At 33.3% G+C, this 26,585-nt stretch overlaps 4 protein-coding genes across 7 annotated transcripts; 3 read left to right on the forward strand and 1 right to left on the reverse strand.

Annotated features, from left to right (window-relative positions):
* Nucleotides 1-230: 230 nt before the first annotated feature.
* On the forward strand, nucleotides 231-4,781 carry LOC123677978 (keratin, type I cytoskeletal 9-like). The gene is made up of 4 exons (XM_045614735.1): nucleotides 231-388; nucleotides 2,832-3,170; nucleotides 3,229-3,377; nucleotides 3,438-4,781. Exons 1-4 carry the CDS (start codon nucleotides 362-364, stop codon nucleotides 4,579-4,581), a joined length of 1,659 nt encoding a protein of 552 aa, XP_045470691.1. The 5' UTR covers nucleotides 231-361; the 3' UTR covers nucleotides 4,582-4,781.
* Nucleotides 4,642-9,120, reverse strand: LOC123677979. 2 transcript variants are annotated; one of them, XM_045614736.1, is made up of 2 exons: nucleotides 8,576-9,120; nucleotides 4,642-5,518 (listed from the first exon to the last, which is right to left on the reverse strand). In XM_045614736.1, the coding sequence occupies exons 1-2, from the start codon at nucleotides 9,024-9,026 to the stop codon at nucleotides 5,484-5,486; spliced, it is 486 nt and encodes a 161-aa protein (XP_045470692.1). In that variant the 5' UTR covers nucleotides 9,027-9,120; the 3' UTR covers nucleotides 4,642-5,483. The 2 variants fall into 2 exon arrangements, with proteins under 2 accessions (XP_045470692.1, XP_045470693.1); XM_045614737.1 differs by lacking the exon at nucleotides 8,576-9,120 and adding an exon at nucleotides 6,416-6,677.
* Nucleotides 9,121-10,895: 1,775 nt separating this feature from the next.
* On the forward strand, nucleotides 10,896-19,922 carry LOC123677519 (asparagine synthetase [glutamine-hydrolyzing]). Of its 3 annotated transcripts, none has more exons than XM_045614086.1 (9): nucleotides 10,918-11,000; nucleotides 11,058-11,123; nucleotides 13,148-13,278; nucleotides 15,783-15,908; nucleotides 15,967-16,204; nucleotides 16,268-16,623; nucleotides 17,006-17,391; nucleotides 19,360-19,536; nucleotides 19,619-19,922. In XM_045614086.1, the coding sequence occupies exons 3-9, from the start codon at nucleotides 13,156-13,158 to the stop codon at nucleotides 19,893-19,895; spliced, it is 1,683 nt and encodes a 560-aa protein (XP_045470042.1). In that variant the 5' UTR covers nucleotides 10,918-11,000; nucleotides 11,058-11,123; nucleotides 13,148-13,155; the 3' UTR covers nucleotides 19,896-19,922. The 3 variants fall into 3 exon arrangements, with proteins under 3 accessions (XP_045470040.1, XP_045470042.1, XP_045470041.1); XM_045614085.1 differs by having other exon boundaries at nucleotides 10,983-11,000; nucleotides 11,050-11,123; XM_045614084.1 differs by having other exon boundaries at nucleotides 10,896-11,123.
* A 1,245-nt stretch (nucleotides 19,923-21,167) lies between these two features.
* Nucleotides 21,168-23,386, forward strand: LOC123677520 (adenosine deaminase 2-like). Its single transcript, XM_045614088.1, has one exon. The coding sequence runs from the start codon at nucleotides 21,727-21,729 to the stop codon at nucleotides 23,164-23,166; it is 1,440 nt and encodes a 479-aa protein (XP_045470044.1). The 5' UTR covers nucleotides 21,168-21,726; the 3' UTR covers nucleotides 23,167-23,386.
* The last annotated feature ends 3,199 nt before the right edge of the window (nucleotides 23,387-26,585 follow it).

Below are 26,585 nucleotides of genomic sequence, written 5' to 3' on the forward strand. Positions count from 1 at the left end.
CTAATTGCAAATAATGTAAGAAATGAAAAATTAAACAATCAATGCGAGAAGAATAAGTCGATATGTTTTTTTTTCGAAAACATCAATTACGTGGATCTATTATGAATTGCTCTGCCAGACGCTATCATTAATTCTTTATCGTTTGAGATCTGGCTGATTTTAAGAATTCTTGAGGAAAGATCATATCCTCCTGAGAGGAGTAAATGGGAGAGGGATCTTGGTATTTATAGTTATAAATAGGAGATGATTTTGTCAGAGTTAAGTGTTAGGATATATCCATAAGAGTACCTCTTGTTTATTACCTGAAATTGTTATTTTACAAGTTTTTTTCTGAATAAGTGTAACGTCGATAGTTTTGAACATGGTGAATAGATTCATCAGTGGAATTGTGAGTCTTATTTTATTAATTGTGACAACCGAATTTTCGAAAATTTATCTACAAAATTCTTGAGAAGCATATCTTACTTAAAAGTCTTAGTTGCTTGCGCTTGAAACTAATTCAAATATACAAAATTTGTGGAAATGAATATACAGGGTGAGTCAATAGTGCTCGATCGTCAATAATTGTTGGCAATTTTGGGCAAGCAGAATGATTCAAATTTTGACAAAATCGACAGTACTCATCAGCGCATAATTTAATTATTTTTGAGTCTACAGGCTGGTCTGAATGTGGTGAAACACAATACCACCCTATTTGTTAAATGAAAATCTCCAATTTTAAAATCATATTCATAATCTCAATAAAATTATGATTTCGTATTATCCCATTTGTCATCAATTATCTTCGATACTTTTTGACGTAGGAACTTTTTTCGAAAAATTTCAGGTATATAAAAGATTAAACTAAAGATCATATATTGAAAACAATTCAAGATAATTGTATTATTTCTTTTTCATTGGATTCCCGAAAATTTCCAAGTCTTCTGCAAATTTACGTATTTACTGCAAATTTTTAAAAAATGATCTTCAAAAATGTCAAAATTTTTTTTTGCTTGTCGGATAGCCCATTTTTTGTTGAAAAATATTGTGCCGAAAATAAATAGTTTTCAAAATGCAATGATTTCATATTTTATACGTGGTCTGGTAGTAGATACTTTGAACTCATACATTTTCAAAGGGATAATATTACTCAGATCTACTAATACCTACTAATAATATCAATTAAAGATCAGCCAAATCAAAGAAATCATCAACATATTTGGAAACATTAATTTTGAACAAATGAAATTGAGACCACGTGAAAAAAAAAGAAAAATAGTCTGAATTCTCTTGATGAGTTCGAAATGACTGTATATTTTCCGCTGAAAAAGTCTCATCGATATTTTCGCTCATATAATCTTTTCAGATGTGAGCAAATGTTTTCAAATCTAACTACACATCATTTCAATCACATTGATATTATTAAAAAGTTTGCAGATATCTGAGCAGACTATATGAGCGATAAATATTGATCAGACTGTTTCAGCTGAAAATTTGCAATCATTAAGATAATTCAGACAGTTTCTGGTTTTTCACGTGATCTCCATTTTATTTCGAAAAGATTGTTTCCAAATATTTTTATTCCAAATTTTTCGAAAGTTATAGATCGATCGAGCACTATAGACTCACCCTAATATTTTTCAGTTAATTTCTAGTAAAGTTGAACGTAAGGGAGTTTTCAAAGTGTACTGAAAAGAATTGCGAAAGCATCAATTTTAAAAAATTATAACTAAAGAATGCAATTTGATGGCATTGGCTTAAGTGAATACTTAAAACCTATTGACGCTTTGAACTTAATGATAATTTGTGAATGAGTTCCATCATCAATTAATTATTTGCCCATTAATCATTTTAAGGTTGCTTTCATCAATTCAATTTTTATTACAAATCTTTATTATTTGTAAATCACATTCCGCCTATTGATGAATATTATAATATACATACTTATTTAACGTTCAGCTATTGCATATTTTATTATTCTTCAAACATTGATCAATAATTTCATTATATGTACAAGATATTTCATAATAGGTGAACTGAGTAGAATTTCCAAGACATACAATACATCGTAAACTATAGGTAGTTTGTTCTATAAAATCATTGACAAGCAATGGATATTATCATTATTCATTTTCAATAATGCATATCTTATTAAATACACCTAAACCGTCGTTTTCTATGAAACAATTCGAAGTATACCTTCATGAAATTTTGTACAAGGTCATAGCTTCAAAGCTTTAGCCATTATTTATGGGTTTATGAACAAAGATCTATATTCGTCTAGTCTTTTCGGGAAATATGTGTAGGTAATATCAGGTATTTTTTCTTCTTCGTGATTTCAATTTCAACATTGTGTTGATAATAAAAAATGAAACCCCATTCTTAATGTCTTCATCAATTCCAGAAATAGTATCAGTATATTCCCAAATAAGTGAAGAAAGTTCAATATCGATCCTTTCAGAACAAGATATTCCTAGAAGATGGTATTTAACTCATCTCAAAGAGAATGAATGAAATGCCTCAGAATGACACCTTTCCCTATACTGAAAGTGAACTTCATTCTCTCCAAATAAGGTGGAATTGTTATCATTCTTCAGTGAAGAATTGAAGCACTTGAGATTTACCTCTATAAACTCATGTAATTTTTGCTTTCAACTTACAGAAGTCAAATAAGGAAATAATTATTTTAAAGTTGAGTGGAAATGAATTTGCTTTCGTTCATTCGTGATGAGTTCCACTCAAAAAGGATTAAATTAAAAAAATATTACAGTTACAAAATAGCATCGGCTCTTTTCTCATTTTCCTGATTAATCATCTTGATAATTCTGATTGAGAATAAATACAATTTGCAGTTACTTCTGGGCGTTATATCCCTATCCCTACAAGAAGACATCAATCTACCCGATTTAGATCCACAAGATGCCCAACAGATCATCGAACAACAAGATAACTCCTTGAAATATGCCCCAAAAATAGAATCCAATGTTCCAGCTGTGAGATATCTTGGAAATGAACCACACAATGTAGTTGAAGACATCTACTTGGCCAACCAGTATCATGGTCAAGATGGTTTGGGCGGATATTTGTACGGATATTCAGTACCAGACATTTCAAAAACGGAGAAGAAAAAAGCTGGTGGAGATTTGAGAGGAGCTTACAACTACATCGCAGGAAATGGTCAGGAGATAAAAGTAAATACATTTCAGTTGGTTCGTTATCAGTCATAATATTTTATGTTTATCATTATAGGTTGAATATTGGGACGATGGTACAGGTTTCCATCAAATAGACAACGTACCAAAGAACCTTCCAGAGGATCTGCCTGCTGTTAAAGCCGAAAAGGAGCGGTTCCTGAAAAGATGGCAGGAGGAAGCTGAGAGAAATTCACGCCCTGTTGAGTAAGTACCTCGCAAACTATAGTTCAATTCATATTAATTGAGTCTTCATTACCTTCTCAGAGATCCCTACAACAGCGAAGGTCAGTACAAAGAAGGACCACTCTCACCTCAAGGACAGTTGCAACGACAACAACAATTCGCAGCTCAATTCGGAAAATCAACAGCTTATAAACAACCACAAGGAGCAGCATCACAGCAGAGTGCCATCTACCAGTCCAACTTGGAGAGGACTCAACCTTACAGCTCGAACTACCAACCTTACCAAGGAAAAGACCAACAGAACCAAGGTGCCTACAAATCTGAAAAGTTGACCGCTCTCCCTAAAGGTCCTCAAGCAGCTACTGGATATGGCCAAACTAGTGGAGGGTATGGAGCTCAACCTTCAGGGGGATATGGTTCCACTGGTGGATATGGAGCTCAACCTTCAGGAGGATATGGAGCTCAACCTTCAGGAGGATATGGTTCAACCTCAGGAGGTCAATCGGGATATGGTGCGCAAAGACCAGTAGTTTCCTCAGGATATGGTGGACAGGGTAACTCTGGTTATGGTGGTTCTACTGGAGGTTATGGTACTCAGACCTCAGCACCAGCATATGGCAGTCCTAGTACTTCAGGATATGGCGGACAATCCGGATATGGTAGTTCTGGAGGATATGGCAGCCAACCTTCAGGTGGACAAACAGGATATGGTGGTTCTGGGGGTTATGGAAGTCAACCTTCAAGCAGCGGATCTGCATACGGTGGTCAAGGTGCTTCAGGTTATGGAGCCAAGCCTTCAGGTAGTGGATCTGCATACGGTGGTCAAGGTGCTTCAGGTTATGGAGCCAAGCCTTCAGGTAGTGGATCTGGATATGGAGGACAAACTACTACAGGTTATGGAGGTTCTGGGGGATATGGAGCCAGGCCAACAGGTGCTTATGGATTGGTTTCCGGAGGTTATGTGGGACAGTCTAGCCAAAATATTAACAAATACGCAGCATTACAATCTGCTCCATATGGACAAGGTTCTGAAACTCACAGTAAATACATTTCGAGCCAAGGAGAAGAAGATGACGGCTCTTATAAACCAGAAAAAGATGAAGAACAAGGTCCACCCAGAGGTTTCTTCTACAAGTTCGATTATCCTGTTGGTATTATTGTTTCCAAGCAAGGCCCAGCACAAGGTGGTTACCAAGATCAACAGAAAAAGCTTGGTTCATACTGAAAATTATACGAAATAAATCCTGGGTTTTCCTAAAAAGTTTACATTATTGCAAACAGGAAATAAATTGAACGTTTTATTTATAATTGTACATATCATATTTTCATCGGTGTTCATAAATTAAGTACAGATGATTCCTAGTTATTTAAACACAACATTCTTGATCTTAGTAATTAAATAATAAATAAATACATTAAATTATGCAACGTTTCAATCAAATGACTAATATACTAGCGATTATGTAAAGAGAATTATCAAAGGATTAATCAATGATTGATTGGAAGTTTTGTTCTGAGGATTATTCTGATCTTTAATTTGAGGATGTTCACAATTACTCGTAATCTTGATTTTAATTAATGGTTGAAACGATAATTGTATTGCATATCACAAAACTACACTGGAAATTAAGGTAAGTATATCGAAAATTACAAAAATTAGATAATAGATGAGATCATCTCTCTCTCTTTATGATATCCATCTAAAAAAAAGTTAATAAATCATCATTTTTGTTTGATCAGTCGATAAGAATTACATTGTTGTTGCCTTCAACAACGAATCAGAGGATTTTTGCATCCTAAAATAAAAAGATTCCGTTTAAGGATATGTGAAAAGTTCAGCAGGATCTGGAATGCTATCAACATCATCTTCTGGTTTCAAAAGGAAAAACTTTTGTGGAGGTTTCGCATTATTATTACCAATTATTGGTAGTCTATTTATTATTGGAAAGCGTTGTCCAAGAGATGACATCCAATTCTGGAAGTTTTGTCCAACGTTCTGTCCAACAGTTTGAATACCTTGTCCTACATTTTGTCCGAACTGTTGAACACCGCTGGAGACGTTTGAGACTACTTGAGGAACGTTGACTTCTATTGGGAAGAATTGGGAATTCTGTATCCAGCCTGCAATTATGCCTTGTCTGGCTCCTGATTCTTGGACGCGCCTGTAAAAATAAATATGTTTCAATTTATTCATCATTTTGAAGTTTTTTTGTGACTGTAGAACGAAACAATCGCAATTTTGCAAAAACAGTTTCCTAGCCGTGTTATTTCTCGAAGAGGTGAGACGTGATCACAATGGCCACCGAGATCTTGTGATTCAACACCTTTAGACTTTTTTCTTTAAGGCCACGTGAAATATAATGCTCCACAATAGATTTAAGTATTTAAAGATGGAATTGGTGAAATTATCGAAGACATACAGCCACAAATCTGCGAATTGATCATGGAAAGGATATGATGCTGCAACCGTAGCATTGGAGGCCATTTGGCTGATATCTTTTTCCTCCGTTAATGGCATACCTTCCACTTTACAATGAAATAAACTTCCTTTGATTTTTTTTTTGAATATACTTGTTTTTTTATATCAAAATGAAAACTTTCATTGGAAAACCCTTTATAATAAAACCTTCGGTATAGGGTTACTTCTGCAACTGAGAAATTATGAGGGTTGTAATTTTTCAGTATTAATTTATATTCAGTATCACCTTATGTAAAGATCTATTTAATTTCATGATTATTTGTCCTGTTTTTTTGAGAAATCCTTTTTTTTATCAATTCCCTTCATTATCAGCTTCTAAACCAAAGCAAGCAATCTTCGCATAAAATTCTGTGTAGATAGTTCTATCATGATAATTATAAAATTGGTTATGCAAGCTTCGCAGAATTTGATCATATTCTAAAATGAAAATAAAAATAGTAAAGCAAATTTTATTTAGTTTCCTAGATATATGTAGTTACCGAAATTATGACCCTACTTTTATATTCGAATTCAAAAATTTTAAAAGGTAATATCAAATATAGGTGAATTCAATATAATGTGAAATGAAATTTGATCATACCCGATTGGTACTAAAACATATCCTTTCTGCATCAATGGCACTGCACTTGTCGTTGAACTAAGGAAAATTGAAGATAACAATACAATGAACATATTTGCGAAAAACATTTTACGCATATTACAATTAAAAGAACTTCTACTCAAATATCGATAAGATTATTGAATACAAGAGTCAAAAATGGCAGTAAGATATAAGAGTATGTCCGAAAATTCAGTACACCAATCTTGACCGAATGAATACTACCAGTTTTGGTCAAGCTACTTATCATACAAGAAGTGCTCTTCCTCAAGAGATCATTGGAAACAGTTAAGTTAAAAGAGGCGATGAGAGTCCGTAAGACCAAATTAAGATCAAGAAGTTTGTGTTTGACCCAAAAGGATGAGGATATCAATGAGGTTTTCGACCAGAGGCGTGCAACGCAAATTTTGATGTCCGATTTCGAAATTTCCCTTCGCAAAATCCATTTCAGAACATTTTGAACAACTTTAGTTTCGTGACTGTATATGTGTGCGCGAATTAATGCTAATTTTATTATCTTCGACAATATTTATCCATTATTTAGTGTTGAACCTGCCAAAATTAGAAGAAGAATCAACCAAATCAAGGATTGTTTTATAGCCATTTTCAATGTCTTTAAATAATTACACTGTTAAATACGCTAATGATTTCCGAAAATATTTCTAGATGTTTGATTTGTTACATTTCAATTATATTCAATCCCGCCAAAACTACAAAATTCACCTAAATGAAAGATTCCTCCTTTCATGTTTCGTCATTTTTGCTACTCAGATTTTCTAACAGACATTTCAAAATGTACCTAATCAATTACACAGTACATTGTAAGCTACGCTACTGATCTTCAGTATGCTACTTATTTGTTACCAACGAAAGTGTTTTAAATACTCTAATGAAGTTTTCTATTTGTTGACTTAATTTCCAATTTGTTTGAATAACAGATGCCACATATGAAGATGTCTTTTTTTGGGCATAATATAAATAAATCGAAAGAGAAAGTGATGTATTTTCTGAAAGTTTATATCAAAATTTTTTTCTACTAAATTAACAAACCAATTTGAACTCTCGTTCTTCGGAAAGAAAGGTATATTAATGATCATTTTGAAACTAGAATTTCAAAAATATCAAATCTTTTCGTTACATCAGGCTGAAATTTATTTTGTATGTACAGGATGATTGTTTATATTTAGCTACATTATAGCTGTCTCAGTTGATATTGGTCTTACAAAAACGTTTAAATGGGCAAATATGAAGTATTTTTATGAGAATTCGAAATTCAGTACTACGAAATGCAAAGAAGCATTAAAAACCTACAAATTTTAAGTGAATTGGTATTTTTATGGAACAAATATATTCTTTATTGAGGTTCTCCTTATCAGTCTACGAAAAATATATGAATGTTTTTGTCTGGATCTAAGGTAGCTGTAGAACGCCACAGGACAATACTGCGATTTCTCTTTTGAAAAAATATGTGCATAGATTAAAAAAAAAGATATCAATAAAAAAATAAATCAAATCGGATTTCTTATATCTATGAAACTAGACAAATTTCAACAGAAGATTTTCAATAAATTTTCATTAAATTTTCAACCATCAATTTTCAGCAAATTTTCAACAATAAATTTTCAATGAATTTTCAGCGAAAAAATTTCAATGAATATTATAGAATCACAGCGTTGTCATGTGGAGTTCTACAGCTACCTTAGATTTAAACGAAAAAAGTCTATATTTTTCGAAAACTGATAATGATAACCTCAACGGTTTACATACCTATATAGGTACCTATATTCAAAATCATGAGAAAAAGCTTTAGCGATAAATTTTTATGTTTATAATGCTTTTTTGCATTTCCTGGTACTGAATTCTGTATCCCTTTAAAAATACTTCATATTGATCCATTTAAACGTTTTTGTAAGACCAATATTAACTGAGATGGATATTGAGTAAAACATAAACAATCACCCTGTACATGTGAAAGAACCACAAAACTCTTCATGCCAAATTCAGGAGGACTTTGTCATTAGAACCATATATTTTTTTTTCAGAGAACAAGCATTTCAAAGTCCCAGCTTTCTAATTTCTGATTGATTAGGTATCAGAAGTAAACAACGAAATATGATGAAATAAAAACTTCTTACAACTTACCAATTTTGTAGATAACATACTGGTTGTTATTTATCGATAACGGTGGACTTCCCTCAGTAATTTTCTCGAACAACAATTCTGTAGAAGTAGAATTATCTTCGTCCACATACTCAAAATTGTCGTATTTACTGGTAGTCGTCACAATCTCATCTTCTTCAACCAAAGCTTCTTGCACAGGTGTAGTTGTTGAAGGAGTACCATAAAACATCTCCTGTTCCGCTGGACTCAAGGTGTACACAGGCTTGTCCCAGGTTTGAGGTCTGCTGAGGTCCTCGTGGACGTAATTTGAATTCGCTGCCTGAATCCTTTGCAGAAAATACTCCAAAATTGGCGGTAGCTTACTTACAGAAGTTGTGTCAGTGTTACCGAATAACTTAACAGGGCCTACTACGATCAATTTGGCCGCGGAGCATGTTTGCAACAGGAATACCCAAGAAATTATCGACTTCATTTCTGCGCTAATAGACGATATGTCTGATTGCTGTTTATTTGGGAGTCTGAGGATTTCACATCAAGTTGTAGAAGAGTGCGTGTAAAAGTGGAACAAACTTATGTTACCGGTTCATCCGGATTTCTCAACGAAGTATCTTCGTGAACATTTCCGAAAAGGGAAATGAACATAATAATAGATGATCTTTTCGGAGTGAATCAGGTTTCAAGGGAAATGAAAGATTATAAAAAGAATATACTTACACTGGACTTTTCTATTGAACTCAGATTGTTCCTGACGAATAATTATTATTTGAGTTGGGTTTCGCTCTCTATTCGTTTTACCAGATGGATTATTTTCACAAAATACTAAAAAACCCTCGGGCGCATCCACCATTTCAAATAAAAAACTAGAAGAGCATCGTCGTGAAGTTAGAAGCTTTTGCGGATTTGTTGAAATTCGTATTCATCTTATTTTTCCATATGAAATTTCTATAAATCAACTTGAATCACTTTAAATCATAACAAAATAAAAAATAATGAAAAAATAAAGATAAAGGATCTAAGACTGAGGCATCTAATAGATTTTTCACTTAACCTATTGCGAGTTATTGTAACTGTAAGACAAGCTCTGGAAAATTGTCTTTCAACAGGAACTGAAGATGCTGGCGTTGACAAAAAACCCTTGGCCATTTTGGCCAAGTTTGGAAAGATATTTCTGAAACTACCAAAATCTACCAATAGATTTCATAGAAATATGATAAAACTACTAATAAAGTCACACTGGCGAATGCTTTTGTCTCTCGGCGCTCGGGGAATCCCCTTATTTAGTCCTAGCGCGCACGAGATTGCAGAAATATATGCCATGCGACGCATACATATCAAGTTCAAGTAATATCTAGTAGCTTGATATCAAGTCAAGCAATAAATATCTAAAATCAAGTCAAGTATGTAATTTTTCACGAGCTCGATTTAAAAGTCAAGTAGCTGGTTAAAATGTCAAGCTCCTTCGCTTGTTGAATCCCTAATCAGAGAAATATCTCTTCTTCAATTTCTCTAGTGAAACCTCTTAACTCAGAATTATGCAGTACTTAAAAAATCATTTCATTTGAATAATGTATGGAATAAAATCGGTGTATTCAATAAAATTCACAAATCAAAAAAATAAATACCGCATTTTCTTGCCAAAAACTCAACGACGATAAAAACCTACGAGAATTCGGTCTTTTGTATAACCTTTTGAATCTTGGAATTTTTTCGTTCCTCCTTGCAAATAACCGATAAAATTTCAAATAAAATAAGTCAGTTTAGATATTCGTTTAGGTCAGAAAAACTTAATGATACGACACTGACGAAATTTCGCATTAACATTTTTTTCAACACTTTGCTACCGGTTCCTAAATTACAGTTCCATCGAATATTTTTTTTAAATTTTAGAAAACTAGAACCTTATACGTGTATGGCCCCGCAACAAAATATTGTATTTTACTCTTTAGCTTTCTCAGCCGATCTATTCAGATCCTGAAACTGCTCTGAAAACTTCAAGTCTCTTGGACATTCCTTTCGAGAGTTATCGATTACACGACGATGGTAGACCTAGAGCCTAGACGGACAGATATAATTTTGATTATGACGAATTATTCTTCAGTGAGTGGATCCCAATTTTTCGAATAAGTTACACTCTAAGACTTCTGTAAAGAGCATAAGTCATAGAAATATAATATAACTATATAATTATATTATATTTCTATGGCATAAGTTCAATAATATTCAACAAGTGTCTAATCCAGGATAATTCTCCAATCATTGATATCTGCAACTCCTTCTCCGCAACCAACAAAACATTTATATGCTGCGCGGATCCCAGTATAATTCGATCACGCAATTTTGGCCTTATTGCATCATTTCATTTCGCGTTTGGGTGTTCTAACTCGCGCAGAAAATGAAAAGCCCTCTCTTCAGTCTATAACTTGCATTCCAAAATGAGCATTTAAAGGTGATTGTCATTTGGAATTGGTTAAAACCTCTTTTATCGCCGGTTTTGATGTTTCAGTATTGCCACGCAAAGGGTCATTGATAATAATATCTTCAGTTGTTAATCGTGTGCATCAGCATTGAGGTGAGTGAGTTTATCTTCTTCAATTGGGAATTTTTTTTTTTAGAGTTTTCCAAAATTTGTTTAATTGGAAATATATAGTTATTTGCACTAACATAAACAAATGTTTACAGTTTTCTGTAATTCCATTTGTGGAACCGGTTTTATACATATATAAACATACATGGATCTATAAAAAAAAGGGTTTTCAAGCAGTATTTTGAATTTTTCTGACAATATATTCTATTAAGGAAGTTCTGATATGAGGTATCTTTTGGAGAGTATTATTGAAGACTTATGCATTTTTAAATGTATTACATGTTTACCTGAAGTGATTATAGCGCATCCACCTATTTGAATTTTTTTATATTTTCTAATAAAATGAAAATAGAACATACTATTTTGGTTAATGACGGAGTTTTGATTATATCTAAGACTGTTATTCGATTCCTCGAGATGAATAATGTGATTTTCAGATTAGAATTCAAACTCAAAGAAATGACCAGGCAGCAGCCTAATGGAAAAAATTGTTTTCTGAATTTTTCGTATTTTGTAGAATGAGACCTCCTGAACAAGAAAGTGTATGGGTCCCACTTAATCGACTAGTTTTCGAGATACAGGGGTGTGGAAGTTGGAAAAAGAAAAATTTCTTCAAAGTATCATTTCTCTGAGGAAAATGAAAATATCTTGAAAGAAACACGACAAATATTTTTTATCCATAAGGTATTACTTTAGACTGGTTTTTTAATAGAAATTATTCTTAGATACGAGGTGATAGATACTTTTTTCAAAATTAAATTAGTTTAGTTCATAATTCACCTTATAATTGAAATTTTTCAATTCTTTATCATTACTCTCAGTTCGAGTACACTATTATAATAATAATAATAAGAGGGGTGACCGTTATTACAAAAGTTGTCAAAAAATCGTAAACAATGAAAATTTCATTCAGAGTAACGACGGTAAGAGACACGTTGGCATAAATTTATTGTTATTTTGAAGTACATTGTACAGGGTGTCCCAAATTCGATGCTCACTGAGAGCAACTCAAGAACTATAAGACTCGGAGAAAAAACTCCCCCATCCCTTTTTTTTGGAATAGATATCAGAAAGCAAATCATAGATATCTTGAAACTGGTGAGCAAAATCAATATTGTGTGACATTAATTATAAAAGTGTACCCGAACTGAGGGTAATGACAAAAATTGGAAAAATTCCATGGACGACTTTTTCAATTGGATGGTGAGTTATGAACTAAACGAATTCAACAATATTTGTTGCTCAAATATGTTTCATTCAAGATTTTTTCCTATGAGAAATGTTATTTTAAAGATGTGCCATTTTCCAAAATTCGACACCCTGTATCTCGAAAACTAGTTATATGATTGAGTTGAACCCATAGACTTTCTTGTTCAGGAGGTCATATTCTACAAAATACGAAAAATTTACCGGTGACAATTCTTGCACTAGATTGGTGCCATTAAAAGTATTCTAAAAAGGAAAATCAACTAATCTTTATAAGAATTGACATTCTCTCCATATTAGGGTCCTTTCAGTGCTTTTTCTGTTCATTTAATGTTATGTCAATCAAAAGTTCGATGTTCTCAAATCCTTAATCGTAATATTCTTATTCATTGCTATAGAAGTTGAAAAAAAAAAGAAATATTCTACTGCTATGTATCGCTCGTAATATTTTGGTATAATAAGTATAAATACGATTGATTTGTTACAGGATTCATATTATGATATCAGAAGAAGGCTTAAATCATATCCTGCTATTCCATAGATAGACTAATCAATAATGCAATTAAAATAATCGTGAATGCTAATAATGAAATATCGAATTTCATTAATATTTACCTGTGCTCATCCATAATTATTTTACTTATCTCAGTGCTTCTGCTTTTTCATATTCGTGATTCCATAAATATGACAGCGATATAAATTATCTGCCAATATTTCATAACAAGATTTGAAGAATTGATTCATTGAATTTATTCGTTACACACTCATTGTTATACTTATATCTTATATTTTTTGCTTTACAGAAATAAAAATGTGTGGAATTTGGGCAATTTTCGGTGTAGAAAACCCACCGAAATTTTGCGCATGTACTTTTCCTAAAATTGGACACAGAGGACCCGATGCTTTTCGCATAGAATGCGATAGGATACTGAAGGTAAAATAATTTTGTCTCCATAGAAAATACATCTTGAAAACCTAAGGTCAAAGATCAATTTCAATGAGTAGGTCTGGTTTTCTTTCAAAATGATCACAGAAAAGTTTTTTGGTGGATGCGCTTCAATTGGGGAACATCTCAAATGCAAAATATATAGACGGAAGAAAATTAATAAGTACTTTTTTACATAGGATACGAAAGAATTTTTTTTCGACTTTGGACTTATTTTTAAAGAACAAATTATATTGAATGAGCATCTTTACAGAGTGCTCCTAAATTGGAGATACAAACGAATATGACAGATTCCTCGGATCATTTTAAAAAGAAAAGTCCTATGAACATAGGCTCGCAAAGGCTCTGTTTTCGAGAAACAGGATACAGGGTGTTAATGTTTAATTTTTTTTTTATTTTTCTCACAGCACCTTCCCTTCCTGAGATATTGAACTCAAATTTGGCATAGATATTCCAAAGATTTTAAATGCAGATCTACAGGGTGATTTTTTTTTGGAACATTGTCCGCTTATTTCTTCCAGAACTTCTTTTGGTGGAGCACTGGTTGATTAGAAAAATGTAAAAAGGAACTTTCCTGTACTACTCTTTTTGGTTTCTTGTAGTTTTGTCGTATCTGCTACCAATTTCGAGAACGAAATTTCTAAAAATTTCTCTAGTAATCCTCAGGAGAATGGAAATTATTATAAAGGTTCAGTGAGTAAGCTTGATGATAAAATTAATTATTTTAAGTATATCGGGTGTCCCAAGGTGAGTGGCCTATTAGATTATTATGGAAACTATTGATGGTAAAGATTTCAAATTTTGTGGATAGATATTTGGCCATGTAAGGTACATTTTCAAAATAATTTCACATTTTCAGTGTTGCCGGATGTACGACAATTTGGCAACAACTTTGTTATTTTGAATGGGACATCCGGTATTTCTATTTTTTTTATGATACTCCATAAAATATTGAATCTATTCACTCTTACTTTTCCATCCCTATCTTCGACGGTTTTTGAGTTATTAATTATTTTTCGAAATTTTAGATCAAATTGGCGTATTACGAAAATGACTCTAGTTCGCTCAATATTTGAGATTTGAGTCAGAAATTTTGCAAGTCGTTAGATAGTGATCTGATCTGTGTCACTGCTTTTGAATTATGGTTGCCAATAATACAGGACGGACCAGAAAAAATCATCATTTGCCAAGTTACAAAATTTTAAAAAAGTCTATTTTTTCAAATTAGACACCTAGTATATTTTTCAATTTTTGAAATCAGTACAACACACTCTACAATTTTTCTATTCACGTCCCTATACCTATCTCAACTGGATTCCGAGTTATATGCGTTTATTAGATTTTACATTGATTCAATAAGCGTTAATTTCTTTTATATTGTTATTTTCTCTATGTCGTTCATAGATCGATATATCAATGAATCAGTTCAATCCATAAATGTCAAAATAAACAATTATTGCCTAACAGGTGTTTTGTTCCGAGGTTTTTCTATAAATAATGGCTCAAGAAAGATATACACATATAACGCATATAACTCGGAATCCAGTTGAGATAGGTATAGGGACGTGAAAAGAAAAATTGTAGAGTGTGTTCTACTGATTCCAAAAATTGAAAAATATACTAGGTGTCTAATTTGAAAAAATAGACTTTTTTACAATTTCGTAACTTGACAAATGATGATTTTTTTGGTCCGTCCTGTATTATTGACAACCATAATTCAAAAGCAGTGACACAGATCAGATCAATATCTAACGACTTGCAAAATTTCTGACTTAAATCTCAAATATTGAGCGAACTAGAGTCATTTTCGTAATACGCCAATTTGATCTAAAATTTCGAAAAATAATTAATAACTCAAAAACCGTTAAAGATAGAGATGGAAAAGTAAGAGTGAATAGATTTAATATTTTATGGAGTATCATAAAAAAAATAGAAATACCGGATGTCCGATTTAAAATAACAAAGTTGTTGCCAAATTGTCGTACATCCGGCAACACTGGAAATGTGAAATTATTTTAAAAATGTACCTTACACGGCCAAATATCTATCCACAAAATTTTAAATCTTTACCATCAATAGTTTCCATAATAATCTAATAGGCCACTCACCTTGGGACACCCGATATTATAAATTTTGGTACTTATTTTCCCAATCTGAAGCGAAGATCAATAAAGATTCGATAATATGGTAAAATTATCATAAAAAATTAGGACTTTATGAAGGCTTTATGTTTATAGGACTATTTTTCCTAAAATTATTATAATCATAGAAGGAATCTCTCATTTTCCTTTGCACCTCCAATTAAAAACACCCTGTATATCAAGTTCGAATAAATCTATGAACACACATTAGTGTCCCAAACTCTTTCGAAGTTTCATAGACGTAAAATTTTGTTGCAGTGTTTCATTTCAGCAAATCATGATTGTTGAGTGGTTCTATAATACTATTAATTATTTTCCTGAAAATGGTATCTAATTGGCTGTTTTTTAAAGAATTCTTGCCTTGGATTCCACCGTCTTGCCATTGTCGATCCAATATGGGGTATGCAACCCCTAAGATTGCACCTATACCCACACATAATGCTGATATGCAACGGAGAAATATACAATTACAAATCCGTAAGTGAATCTTCAAAATACCTTTCAAAAACTAAAATCATCTTTTTTTCGACCACAGTTAAAAGAAGAATTCGACTTCAAATATGAAACTGCAGTAGACGTCGAGTCAATAGTCCATCTGTATGAAACATTTGGAATCGAGGGTGTTGTTAAGAACTTAGATGGAGTCTTCGCATTCTGTTTGGTGGACCTCAAAAAGAAGAAAATCTTTTTGGCCAGAGATCCTTATGGAGTTAGACCTTTATTCAAATTGATCAGCAAATCTGGCGTTCTTGGTATTTGCTCCGAAGCTAAAGGTGAGTGGAATTTCTCTTTTGAAATTCGCCCTATCAAGTATTTAATGTTTTTATTTGAACAAGGTTTGGTTGACGTGGAACACGACCTTAATGGTGAAGAAAAATCATTAGCTCCTTTTAAACCTGGAACCTTCGAGGAGTATCAAGTTTTGGATAGTGGCAAAGTTAAATTAATTCAACAATCCAATTTTCATAAGCCTGGGGATAAACCTAGTTTCAAAACATATGTGCCATACGAGAGTTTAGCTAATAATGATGTCCTCAGCAACATAAGAACTTTACTGACTGCAGCCGTTAAGAAAAGACTGATGGCAGATAGAAGAATTGGTTGTCTCTTATCTGGAGGTCTCGATTCTTCTCTTATTGCTTCTCTTTTAGTTAGAGAAGCCAAAAAAGCAAACATTCCTTACAAAGTACAGGTATGTATATCAATTCCAAATTTCAATAATTCATCATATGAAAATAATAATAAGAATAAACTGCATACATACATTGAACAATAAATCAAAAAAATCAGGGTAATATGTTGTTGTGATAAAATTTATTAGTAAAGAATTAGAAGTATCAAAGCAATACCTTCAGTCACAAAAATAAAGAACCCTTGAAATAAAAAGAAAAAAGAATTCTTGTTAATCATCATCTTTTTTTAAAAGTCATCATCATTTAGTTAGGCCACTCATTCTCAAAAGCAATATGACATTCTGATAAAGCAAGAGCACTTTGGTTTTGATCTCAATTGTTATGTCCTTTGAATTTCTTTTATCTATACTAAGAATAATTTAAAAACGTTGTGTTTTTCAGTCTTTTGCAATTGGTATGGGAGACAGTCCAGACTTGAAAGCAGCCAGAAAAGTGGCTGACTTCATAGGAACCGAACACCATGAGATCACTTTCACTGAAGAGGACGTAGAAAAAGTTTTAGACGATGTAATTTACACACTGGAAACTCCGGATATAACAACAATTAGGGCATCAATTCCAATGTACCTTCTCGCAAAATACATTCAGGAAAACACTGATACTACAGTTATCCTTAGCGGCGAAGGAGCAGATGAAGTTGCTCAAGGGTATATTTATTTCAGGGATGCACCAGATGCATCTAGTGCGCATAAAGAAAGTTTAAGACTTCTGAGTGAAATTTATATGTTTGATGGTCTTAGGGCGGATAGGACGACATCATCACAAAGGTAATGTTATCATAATGGGTATATTTTCAATGGTTCACAAGATTAGCTGATAAAGAATTCTAATGCGCTATCTTAACTCCTTATTACCCTTTTTTGTGTCTGAGCCTGAGCTTGAGATGCGCATGGCCGTCTTTTCAATACGTTTTCCTCTGAAATGTCAAAGTGCAGGTCGACCAACACAATTTAGTGTCTATAACAGTAACAAGTATTAGGTGTACAACTTTGCTTCCGCCGTTTTGCAATAGATAACTGTAGCGGTAAGTGGGAGTCGAAATAAATATATCGTAAATGTCATACAATAAGCTTAGACATTTATAAACATAACGCCATCGAAATATTAGTCGATTTGTGTCTGCATCATAAAGTTATTCTCGATTAAACATGTCAACTCACGAGCCACATTCTCGTCATTTGCGGGAGGTTCTAATTTTCTGCTTCAATATGAAGAAATCTGTGGCTGAGGCTCATCGAATGATCTCAAATACCTATGGTGAGTCCGCTATTAGTGAAAGAACGTGCCGAGAGTGGTTTCAACGCTTCAAGAACGGTGATATTGACGTCGAAGACCAGCATGGAAGAGAGAAAACGCACAATTGGAGTCATTACATGATTAAGACTCGCAACAAGAATTGGCAGGATCATTGGGAGTAACGCAACAAGCCATTTCAAAACGCCTGAAAGTCATGGAAATGACTTGCTGCTTGCAAGGCAAAGACGGAAGGGATTTCTGCATCGTAATGTGACTGGAAACGAAAAATGGGTTCATTACGATAATCCTAAGCGCAGAAAATCATGGGGATATACTGGCTATTCTTCCACTTCGATGGCAAAACCGAATATTCACGGTTCCAAGATCATGCTCAGTATTTGGTGGGACCAGCTAGGCGTAGTGTATTATGAGTTTCGATCAATGCTACACGGCCAGGCTGACCCGCACTTCCGGTCTTATGAAGAAGTAAAAAATTGGATTGATTCCAAAGATGACCAGTTTTTTCAACGCGGGATTCGTACGCTGCCCGATAGATGGGAGAAAGTAGTGGCCAGCGATGGACAAATACTTTACAATACATAAATGTATAACCAGTTTTTTACAATAAAGCCTCGAATTTCGGAAAAAAACGGCGGAAGCAAAGTTGTACGCCTATTTAGCAGAACAATTAATTAATAGACAAGAAAAAGGAGGTGAGGGGTTCATGGTTCCTTTTCCTCAATGTCTACCCTTCTTCTACTTTTACAATGGTTCATATAAATTTCATATTTTATGCTTACCTGGCTTCATTCAATCTCCCAGGCCTAACCAGTAAAAACATATTCTTTCATAAAAATTTGACTTTATTAGTCAACATAGTCACCATCAAAAGTCATACTCGTACTCCAACGCTTCTCTAACTTTTCAATAGCCTTTTTGTAGAAAGATCCATCCTTGCTTTCGAAACATGCTTCAACCTCGATAATATCTTCTTCATAACAGTCAAATTTCTCACCCAGAAGCATTCTTCTGAGGTCTGTAAAATGCTAGTGATGACTGGGGGCCATATCTCAAGAATAAACTGGGAGGTCAAACAGTTGAAAGCGCAATTCGAACAAAATGGTCATGGTGTCCATCGATTTGTTACAAAGCGAATTGCCAATACACGAAACTCGTTTTTAACTTTACTTTCAATATCTCGATCCAGATTTAACATTATGTTCTAAAATTTTGACATGCATCTTTTGAAGCGTAGAGAAAAAAAGTCATATTGCGTTACTTCCTGTGTGCCAGACCAGGGGACTCATTGAGTGATATGCTATCACACAGCATAAGATCTATTTCTGAAACATGTATTCTTCCATGTACCTAAACCAAAATTTTTCTAACTAAAAAATTCATATACAAAATAAAATTACTGAATATTGAAATAAATATAAAAGTTTATTTGATGTAGCAATATATGATTGAAAAAGAGTTAATATATTTTATTTTTTTAGTTTGGAGCTCAGAGTGCCATTTTTGGATTTACAATTCACAAACTACTACCTGAGTACAGAAGAACATTCAAGGCAACCTAAGGACAAATCCATAGAAAAGTATCTGCTTCGATCAGCCTTTGACAGTGACAACTTATTACCCCATGATATACTTTGGAGGCATAAAGAAGCTTTCAGGTTGATAAACTCATTCAATTCGAAAGTTATATTTTTCCGTTCCTAATTTTTTTAAATGCTAATATGCTTTTCCCTGTTTCAGTGACGGCGTTGCTTCTCAGAAGAAATCATTATTCGTAATTCTTCAAGAAATTGTAGATAAGAGAATGAGCGAGAAATACGATAAAAATTCTGCAGCAGAAAAATACCCACATTGTACCCCAACTACCAAGGAATCTCTTTATTATAGAAAAATTTTCGAGAAGAGTTTTGAGAACTTAGCAGATAACTTTTTACCATATTACTGGATGCCTAGATGGGTTAAAGGAGTCACAGATCCATCTGCCAGATTTATACAGCATTATGATGCCAAGGAGTGAAACATTAAACAAAAAATTAAATTATCAGGATTTTTTTTTATTTATTGAAACTGAATTTATTTTTTCTATAAATTTCAAAACTACAGTTCAAATTTTGTGCTTAGTAGGAGAATGACACATTCGAGATTCATACACAATTTTATTCCGATAGCGCTTCATCAGAACGATGAAAATTCAATCAGAATATCGAAAAAAAATTTACGTTACTACGAATTCAAGGGAGTGCAAATTTTGCGTGTAGATACAAAATGATAATTTTAAGCTCAATGCAAAATTTCGTGTTGTTAGCTGCACGAAATTCATTCAAGATATCGAGAAAAAGCCTAATATTTCATTTAGAATAGAACCGACTAGATTGAAATTTACTTTGAATGGTTTGTAAAATGAGAACTTGATTGTTTATACCAACTTTCTGAAAGATTGTGTCATGATTATCATAAAATTTCATTTCTGATTACCGAGCTCTTTCTAAGAATTTGCCATGAATTTTTTATAGCCTTTTTAACTCAATTTTTCAAGGCAAATAATATTTTTATATGAAACCGTTGTGAAATGTATAAATGTTGTTTATTCCGGATAAGCAATGCTTGCAATTTGAATGAACAAGACTATGTCCTAGAAATGTTGGCACACAAATACGGATCATCTTGTATATTAATAAAAAAGTGGGGTGAAAATTTGAGAAAGCATATGTAGGTACTAACTTACTTGTATACATACCATATGTATTATAAATACGGAAGTTGATTATTGTATCGCATATTTTGGGATAATGGTTCTAATCTTGTTTATTATCAACATAAGATAAAAGTATTTTCGATAAAAGAGATAGTGAAACAAATATACGAGGTAAGTATATGTTAACTTTTACGACGATTATGAAATATGTTGCAATGAAAAACATAATAATAATATTAATACAATTAATAATTGTAAATATCGATTTACACTCTGACTTTACCCTGTTATTTTAATTTTTATTTATCGTAAAAAAAATGCATGAAAAAATTTGTTGCCATGCTCATCCATAATTTTCTTTCATAATTGGTACATCTGAAATAATTTCGTTCAGTTCTGTTCACAAAGGAAAAATATAACAAAAATAAGGAAAGAACTTTATCATAAGGTTGAAAAGCAATCAAGAATTAAACATTAAAAATTTCACGTTATGGTTTTTTATTTCTACTCATCTCATATGATATCCCATTGCACAAGAAAAAATTTTAAAATATTTATGACGCTTTGGTATTTGAACTCAAAGGTTATGAATACCGAAATAAAAAAAATTCCTTGATCCAAAAGTATTGAGGTTACGACTTCGCGGTGAAAATATTTTATTAAATATTTTAGTATCATAACAATAGATGTTTCAAATTTTACTGATGCACGTTTATCAGAATTGATTCTTTTGAAATATTTTTGCCCTTTGAAATTGAAGGATTGAATTCTCAAAACAATCTTCATACGAAATTTCGTAAGAATAAATCATTCTGAAACGTTGAGAAACGTTCTGAACGTCTAAAATGACATACCATTTCATATATAGAAAATTTAATTGACTGACCCTGTATTTAATGAGGTTTCTGAATCATCGAATGAACAGATATTTCTACGATAATTCTTCAGACTTTACTCGGAACGCAGCGCAGTCATACATCGAAGCTGTTCGCATCGACTCTTTATAAGAGGATGTCCTTGTCAATTTCTACTTCATTGTCAAAGTAGATATCTGTGGTTGCTCGTGATTTCCGGGGATTCCCCTTTTCATATTATTCTGTGATATATAAAGTGAAGAGTGAGGTATTTGCAGAAAAACTGCCGAGTAATAATCATGTTGAAACTTGAAGACTATATAAGTGAAAGAAACAGAATTCTGAAGAAGGAACAAAACCTCTTTCTGGGGTCAACATTAGAACTAAATGAGAAAGAAAGTAAGTTGGATTCGCACATTATCCAGCTCAAGTGCGATGAACTCGATGTATCATATCAGAATAGTGAAGATTTCATTCCGAGAAGACATTTTTTCAAGTGCAAGAATGAGATTGAAAACTCGAAGATTTTTAAAATTTTGAGGGATCTACCCAAAGGAAATTCACTTCATACCCATTTACTAGCATCTGTATCTATTGATTTTATTATTAAGAATATTACGTACCGAGATAATGCTTATGGAAAAGTTATTAACAGTGTGTTCAAAATCAAATTTTTGAAGCGAGAAGATGCAGAAAAAGATGGATGGGTATCTCTGAAAGAAATGAGAAGTAAACAACTAAACTTCGACGATTGGCTTGAGAAACAACTTAGCTTAATAGTTGACTGTCCTCAAGATTCTTACCCATCCCTAGAATCTGTGTGGAAAAAATTCAAAGGAACATTTTCAGCTGTGTATGACATGCTTTGCTATAAACCAGCATTCGAAGAATATTATTATCAATCACTCAAAGAGCTTTTCGAAGATAATATAATGTATGGTGAATTTAGAGCTACTCCAATGCCACTTTATGACTTAGAAGGAACCCATTACAAGACTGAAGACTTTTTTGAATCCATGTTAAAGGTAGAGAAGAAGTTTAAAAAAGATCACAAAGATTTTATAGGAGCTCGCTACATACACTCCGTATATAGAAGAATATCTTCCGACGATCTCAAAAAAGATTTAGAAGAAATTATCCTGATGAAAGCTAAATTTCCGAAACTAATTGTTGGATTAGACTTTGTGGGATTTGAAGACGAAGGTTATAGCTTGTTGAATTTCTACAATGATTTGGTCAGTGTTAGAGAAAAGTTGGATTTCTTCTTCCACGCCGGTGAAACCAATTGGTTCGGTCATACTGACAGCAACTTGGTAGATGCCATCCTGATGAAGTCCAGGAGAATCGGTCATGGTTTCGCCCTTTCTAGACATCCTCAGCTCATGAGTTTAGTGCGGGAACAGAACATAGCCATAGAGGTTTGTCCGATTTCGAATCAAGTTCTTCTTCTCAATGAGGATCCAAGGAATCATCCTGCTGTGCCTTTGCTATCTCAAGGATTTCCAGTGGTTATTTGTAGTGATGATCCTGCAACTTGGGGGGCATCTGGACTTAGTTACGATTGGTATGTCGCATTTATGGCAATGACACCGAAGGATTGTGGGTTGAAAGTATTGAAGCAATTTGCTTTGAATTCGATACAGTTCAGTGCACTTGATGACGTTGATAAAAAGGAGGCTATGGATGTATGGACCAAGCGTTGGGATGACTTTATTTCGAAAATGCTGATCAACCTTTAGATTTTTGTTTATCATACGATTTGAATATTAGGTAGATATTACTTTTTTCCATATTTAGATAAGATTGTATCCAATTAATATGGATTTCGATAGAATGATATCTGATAGAAAAAATTTATACCTAATTTCTTTATCGAACCGATGTATGATTATTTCATTCTTTTATGAAATAAAAACAATTTTTTAATCAATAAACAGGATCGAAGGTGTAAATCTTTTATTTGAACTATGTTTTATTCAGCAATAAATAGAGATGATAAATAGTATAAAAACTTTTTACGTTGTTGTTATCAATATCTTATTGTATATTGAAATGAACAATGATTTGACAAGGTTTATTATATCAGGTCAAGAATAGGGTAATAAATATGGACCAAGACTATTTGAATTCGAGAATATGGTCAAGGATACTTGTTCAATGACCTGATGATGAATGAAATTTGGCAAGATAACATGTTTTTATAATAATTGTGTAAGAGTTAGTATTTAATTTTTGAATAGAATGCAGAAGTTTTCAATTAGTCTTTTTCAATATCTATTTTGGGAGTAAAAATAAACTCAATTCAATAATGAGTAAAATAGGTTCTATATAATACTAATCGATAAAACTCGGAAGTTGAATTTTCTGAGTTTTTTTTCGGTCATTGGCAATGAAGAAATATCAATTCACGCTTCGAAAGAAAAAATACTAAATTTTCTGACATAACATTCATTTTCTGGCAACGAAATATAGTCTAATTCCAGTTAATTTGCAAAGGAACAGGCAGCAGCTTAATGAAAAAATTTTAACCGGTAAATGTTACTGAATTTTCCCGTATGATGAAGAATATGAGCTTCTGAACAATGAATTGTTACTTTGAAGAAATGCCATTTCGACACCCTGTATTTCGAAAAATATTTCTGAATTTTCCGTATGTTGTAGAATATGAGGGTGTCGAAATGGCATTTTTTCAAAGTTACATTTCTCGTAGGAAAATATCTTGAATGAAACACTTTTGCGCGACAAATATTGCTTACCCATAAGGTAATAATTTTAGACTGGTTTTTAATTCAAATAATTGTCAGATACGGGGTGAGTCAAACGTTATTCAAAATGAAATTCGTTTAGTTCATAATTCGTCCGTGGAATTTTTCCAATTTTTGGTCATTTCCTTCAGTTCCAGTACACTATTATAATGTCAAACAATATTGGTTTTTCTATAACAAATTTCTGAGATACACAGGGTAATATACACTCATCGTCAAAAAAACCCGGCCACCTAAAATTTTGCTGAATTTTGTTATCCAAGAACTTTCGTAATTTCAATTATTTCAACGCCAAATTGAATATAAATTCTTTGGTATTTAACAAATTCCAGAAAAATATTCCAGAAATGATAGCTTATTTATACATGGCGAAAAAAAATTTGCCCTTTTTCTTATTTTTTCAGTTGTTACTTTCGGCCTGAAAGTTACTGTCAATTTTCTCGCTGCTTCGTTTATTCTAACGTTGTTAAATCCGGACTGCTAGCTGGCTACGAAAATAACACAAAATCATAATCAAATTTGGTCAACGTAAAAAACAATTGACGAAAAATGAAATACGGTAAGAAATTTTTTGAAAATCACAAGAACTCAAACAGTAAAAATCTAGTAACTAGTAAAAATCGCTACAGATGGTGTACCACGGACACCACGTCCCTCAGAAAGACTTCCAAAGAGATGGAAAGATTCGTAGTCTTCAATATCTCAGGAGAACTGATAGTTAGAGAATACAGGCCTAAGGCCTACAATACGTGGAAAAAGAAGAAGACAAGAACTCAAATATTTCGTGAACTGTTGATTTTTGGTTATCACTAAAAATCGCTCAAATGACAGCAATGAGTCCTACTAACACGTCCTCCAAGGTTCACGTCTAATTTGGAAAGATCCTATATATACCAACTGACAAAGAAACAGCAACACCCAGAAGGAGCTGTTTAAAAAGAAAAAGAAGTACAATTTCCAATAGTGTAATAATAACATACGATATTAATTATTTATCTGGTTAATGTATCAGCAAAATGCCATCAACATAACCATTGTCAGACAGAAGGTCTCCACGCTATTACGTAGGAAGCGTATCTGTTTAAATTAAAATTTTTTTTTTTGGGAAAACATAGAAAGTGTAGCAAGGAGTAAATTATTGAATTTAGAGAAAAAAGTCGTGAAGGATTTTTCATTCAAACAATTTTTGTTACTTAAATATTGTAGTCGTTTTTTGCAAGTTTTTTAAAATTTACAACGAACCAGCTGTTCGAGGTGATCCAAAGTCGATGTTTAGTTGTTGTTAAAATGCTTAGAACAGGTGTACGTGGAATTTATCGCTAGCTAAGTGAATTTGAAAGAGGTCGAATTATTGGTCTACGGGAGGCGGGGTTGTCATTTCGAGAAACCGTACAGAAATCCAATTACTGTTATGAGATGTTGTCAAGCGTGGTTTGATAATGTCCAAAATCGAAGAAGAGTAGGCACTGGACGTCGAAGGGGCACAAATGAAGTTCAAGATCGACGTCTGAGACTTATGGCCATTATATAGAGACTGATTTGCGACAATTCGTTCTTTGGCTGATGAGAGGTTAGGAGAACAAGGCCATCCTGTAACTGTCCGAACGTTTTAACGCCGGATAAGGTCTTTTGGACTGCAGCATTATCGACCCCTTCTTCTGTTACCTTTGATGGTTGAGCATCGCTGGCAACGATTACAGTGAGAAAACATTGGAATGTGGAATGGCATCAGGTTGTCTTTTCCGATGAATCTCGATTCTCCATGGGTGAACACGATGGCTGAAGAAGGGAGAGATGATATCGGGGAGAAAGACAAGGCGAACCTCAGTTTGAAGTTGAGCGTCATGTACACTGGGCAGTAGGCTTTATGGTGTGGGGTGCTTTGCACATGCAAGTAGGTCAACTTTAGTCTTTATTTGAGGTAACATGACAGTGCTGCGTTACCTTCAATAAATAGTGGAGCCATATGTTCTCCCTTACCTTAACCGGCTCGAGAATCCAATATTTCAGCAAAATCATGCCGGATCTCATGTTGCCAGAGTTAGTTTAAATTTTATCGAAGCGATCCATGTGTGCCATGGCCGCCTAGATCCCCCGTTCTTTCGCTCATAGAGCATGTTTGGGACATCATTGGTAGAAGGCTTGGAAATGTGCCTCAGTCCCCACGGACTTTGGCAGCTCTGAGACATGAAATACAGGTAGCTTGGGATAGTATCCCTAAAGAAGAAATATACCATCTTATTGCATCTATGCCGAGACATGTTGGGGAGTGTATGGATAATCGCTGTGGACAAACACATTATTAATAAATTTATTTAAAAAAATTTCTTTTTTTTTCCAAATTTCAATCATTTACTCCTTGCTGTACCTACTATCTATGTTTTACCAAAAAA

This window comes from Harmonia axyridis, chromosome 4 (assembly GCF_914767665.1).
Source record: "Harmonia axyridis chromosome 4, icHarAxyr1.1, whole genome shotgun sequence".
In the NCBI taxonomy this organism is placed as follows: Eukaryota; Metazoa; Arthropoda; class Insecta; order Coleoptera; family Coccinellidae; genus Harmonia; species Harmonia axyridis.

Excerpts from the sequence above, each read along its gene's own strand:
- LOC123677979 (XM_045614736.1), bottom strand. The coding sequence starts at position 9,026 with ATGAAGTCGATAATTTCTTGGGTATTCCTGTTGCAAACATGCTCCGCG. Across the intron at positions 5,519-8,575 it reads GTATGTTATCTACAAAATTG|GCGCGTCCAAGAATCAGGAG; the intron begins GTAAGTTGTAAG and ends TTATTTTTACAG.
- LOC123677519 (XM_045614084.1), top strand. The coding sequence starts at position 13,156 with ATGTGTGGAATTTGGGCAATTTTCGGTGTAGAAAACCCACCGAAATTT. Across the intron at positions 13,279-15,782 it reads AATGCGATAGGATACTGAAG|AATTCTTGCCTTGGATTCCA; the intron begins GTAAAATAATTT and ends TGTTTTTTAAAG. Across the intron at positions 16,624-17,005 it reads ACATTCCTTACAAAGTACAG|TCTTTTGCAATTGGTATGGG; the intron begins GTATGTATATCA and ends TGTGTTTTTCAG.
- LOC123677978 (XM_045614735.1), top strand. The coding sequence starts at position 362 with ATGGTGAATAGATTCATCAGTGGAATT. Across the intron at positions 389-2,831 it reads ATAGATTCATCAGTGGAATT|TTACTTCTGGGCGTTATATC; the intron begins GTGAGTCTTATT and ends TACAATTTGCAG. Across the intron at positions 3,171-3,228 it reads GAAATGGTCAGGAGATAAAA|GTTGAATATTGGGACGATGG; the intron begins GTAAATACATTT and ends TTATCATTATAG.
- LOC123677520 (XM_045614088.1), top strand. The coding sequence starts at position 21,727 with ATGTTGAAACTTGAAGACTATATAAGTGAAAGAAACAGAATTCTGAAG.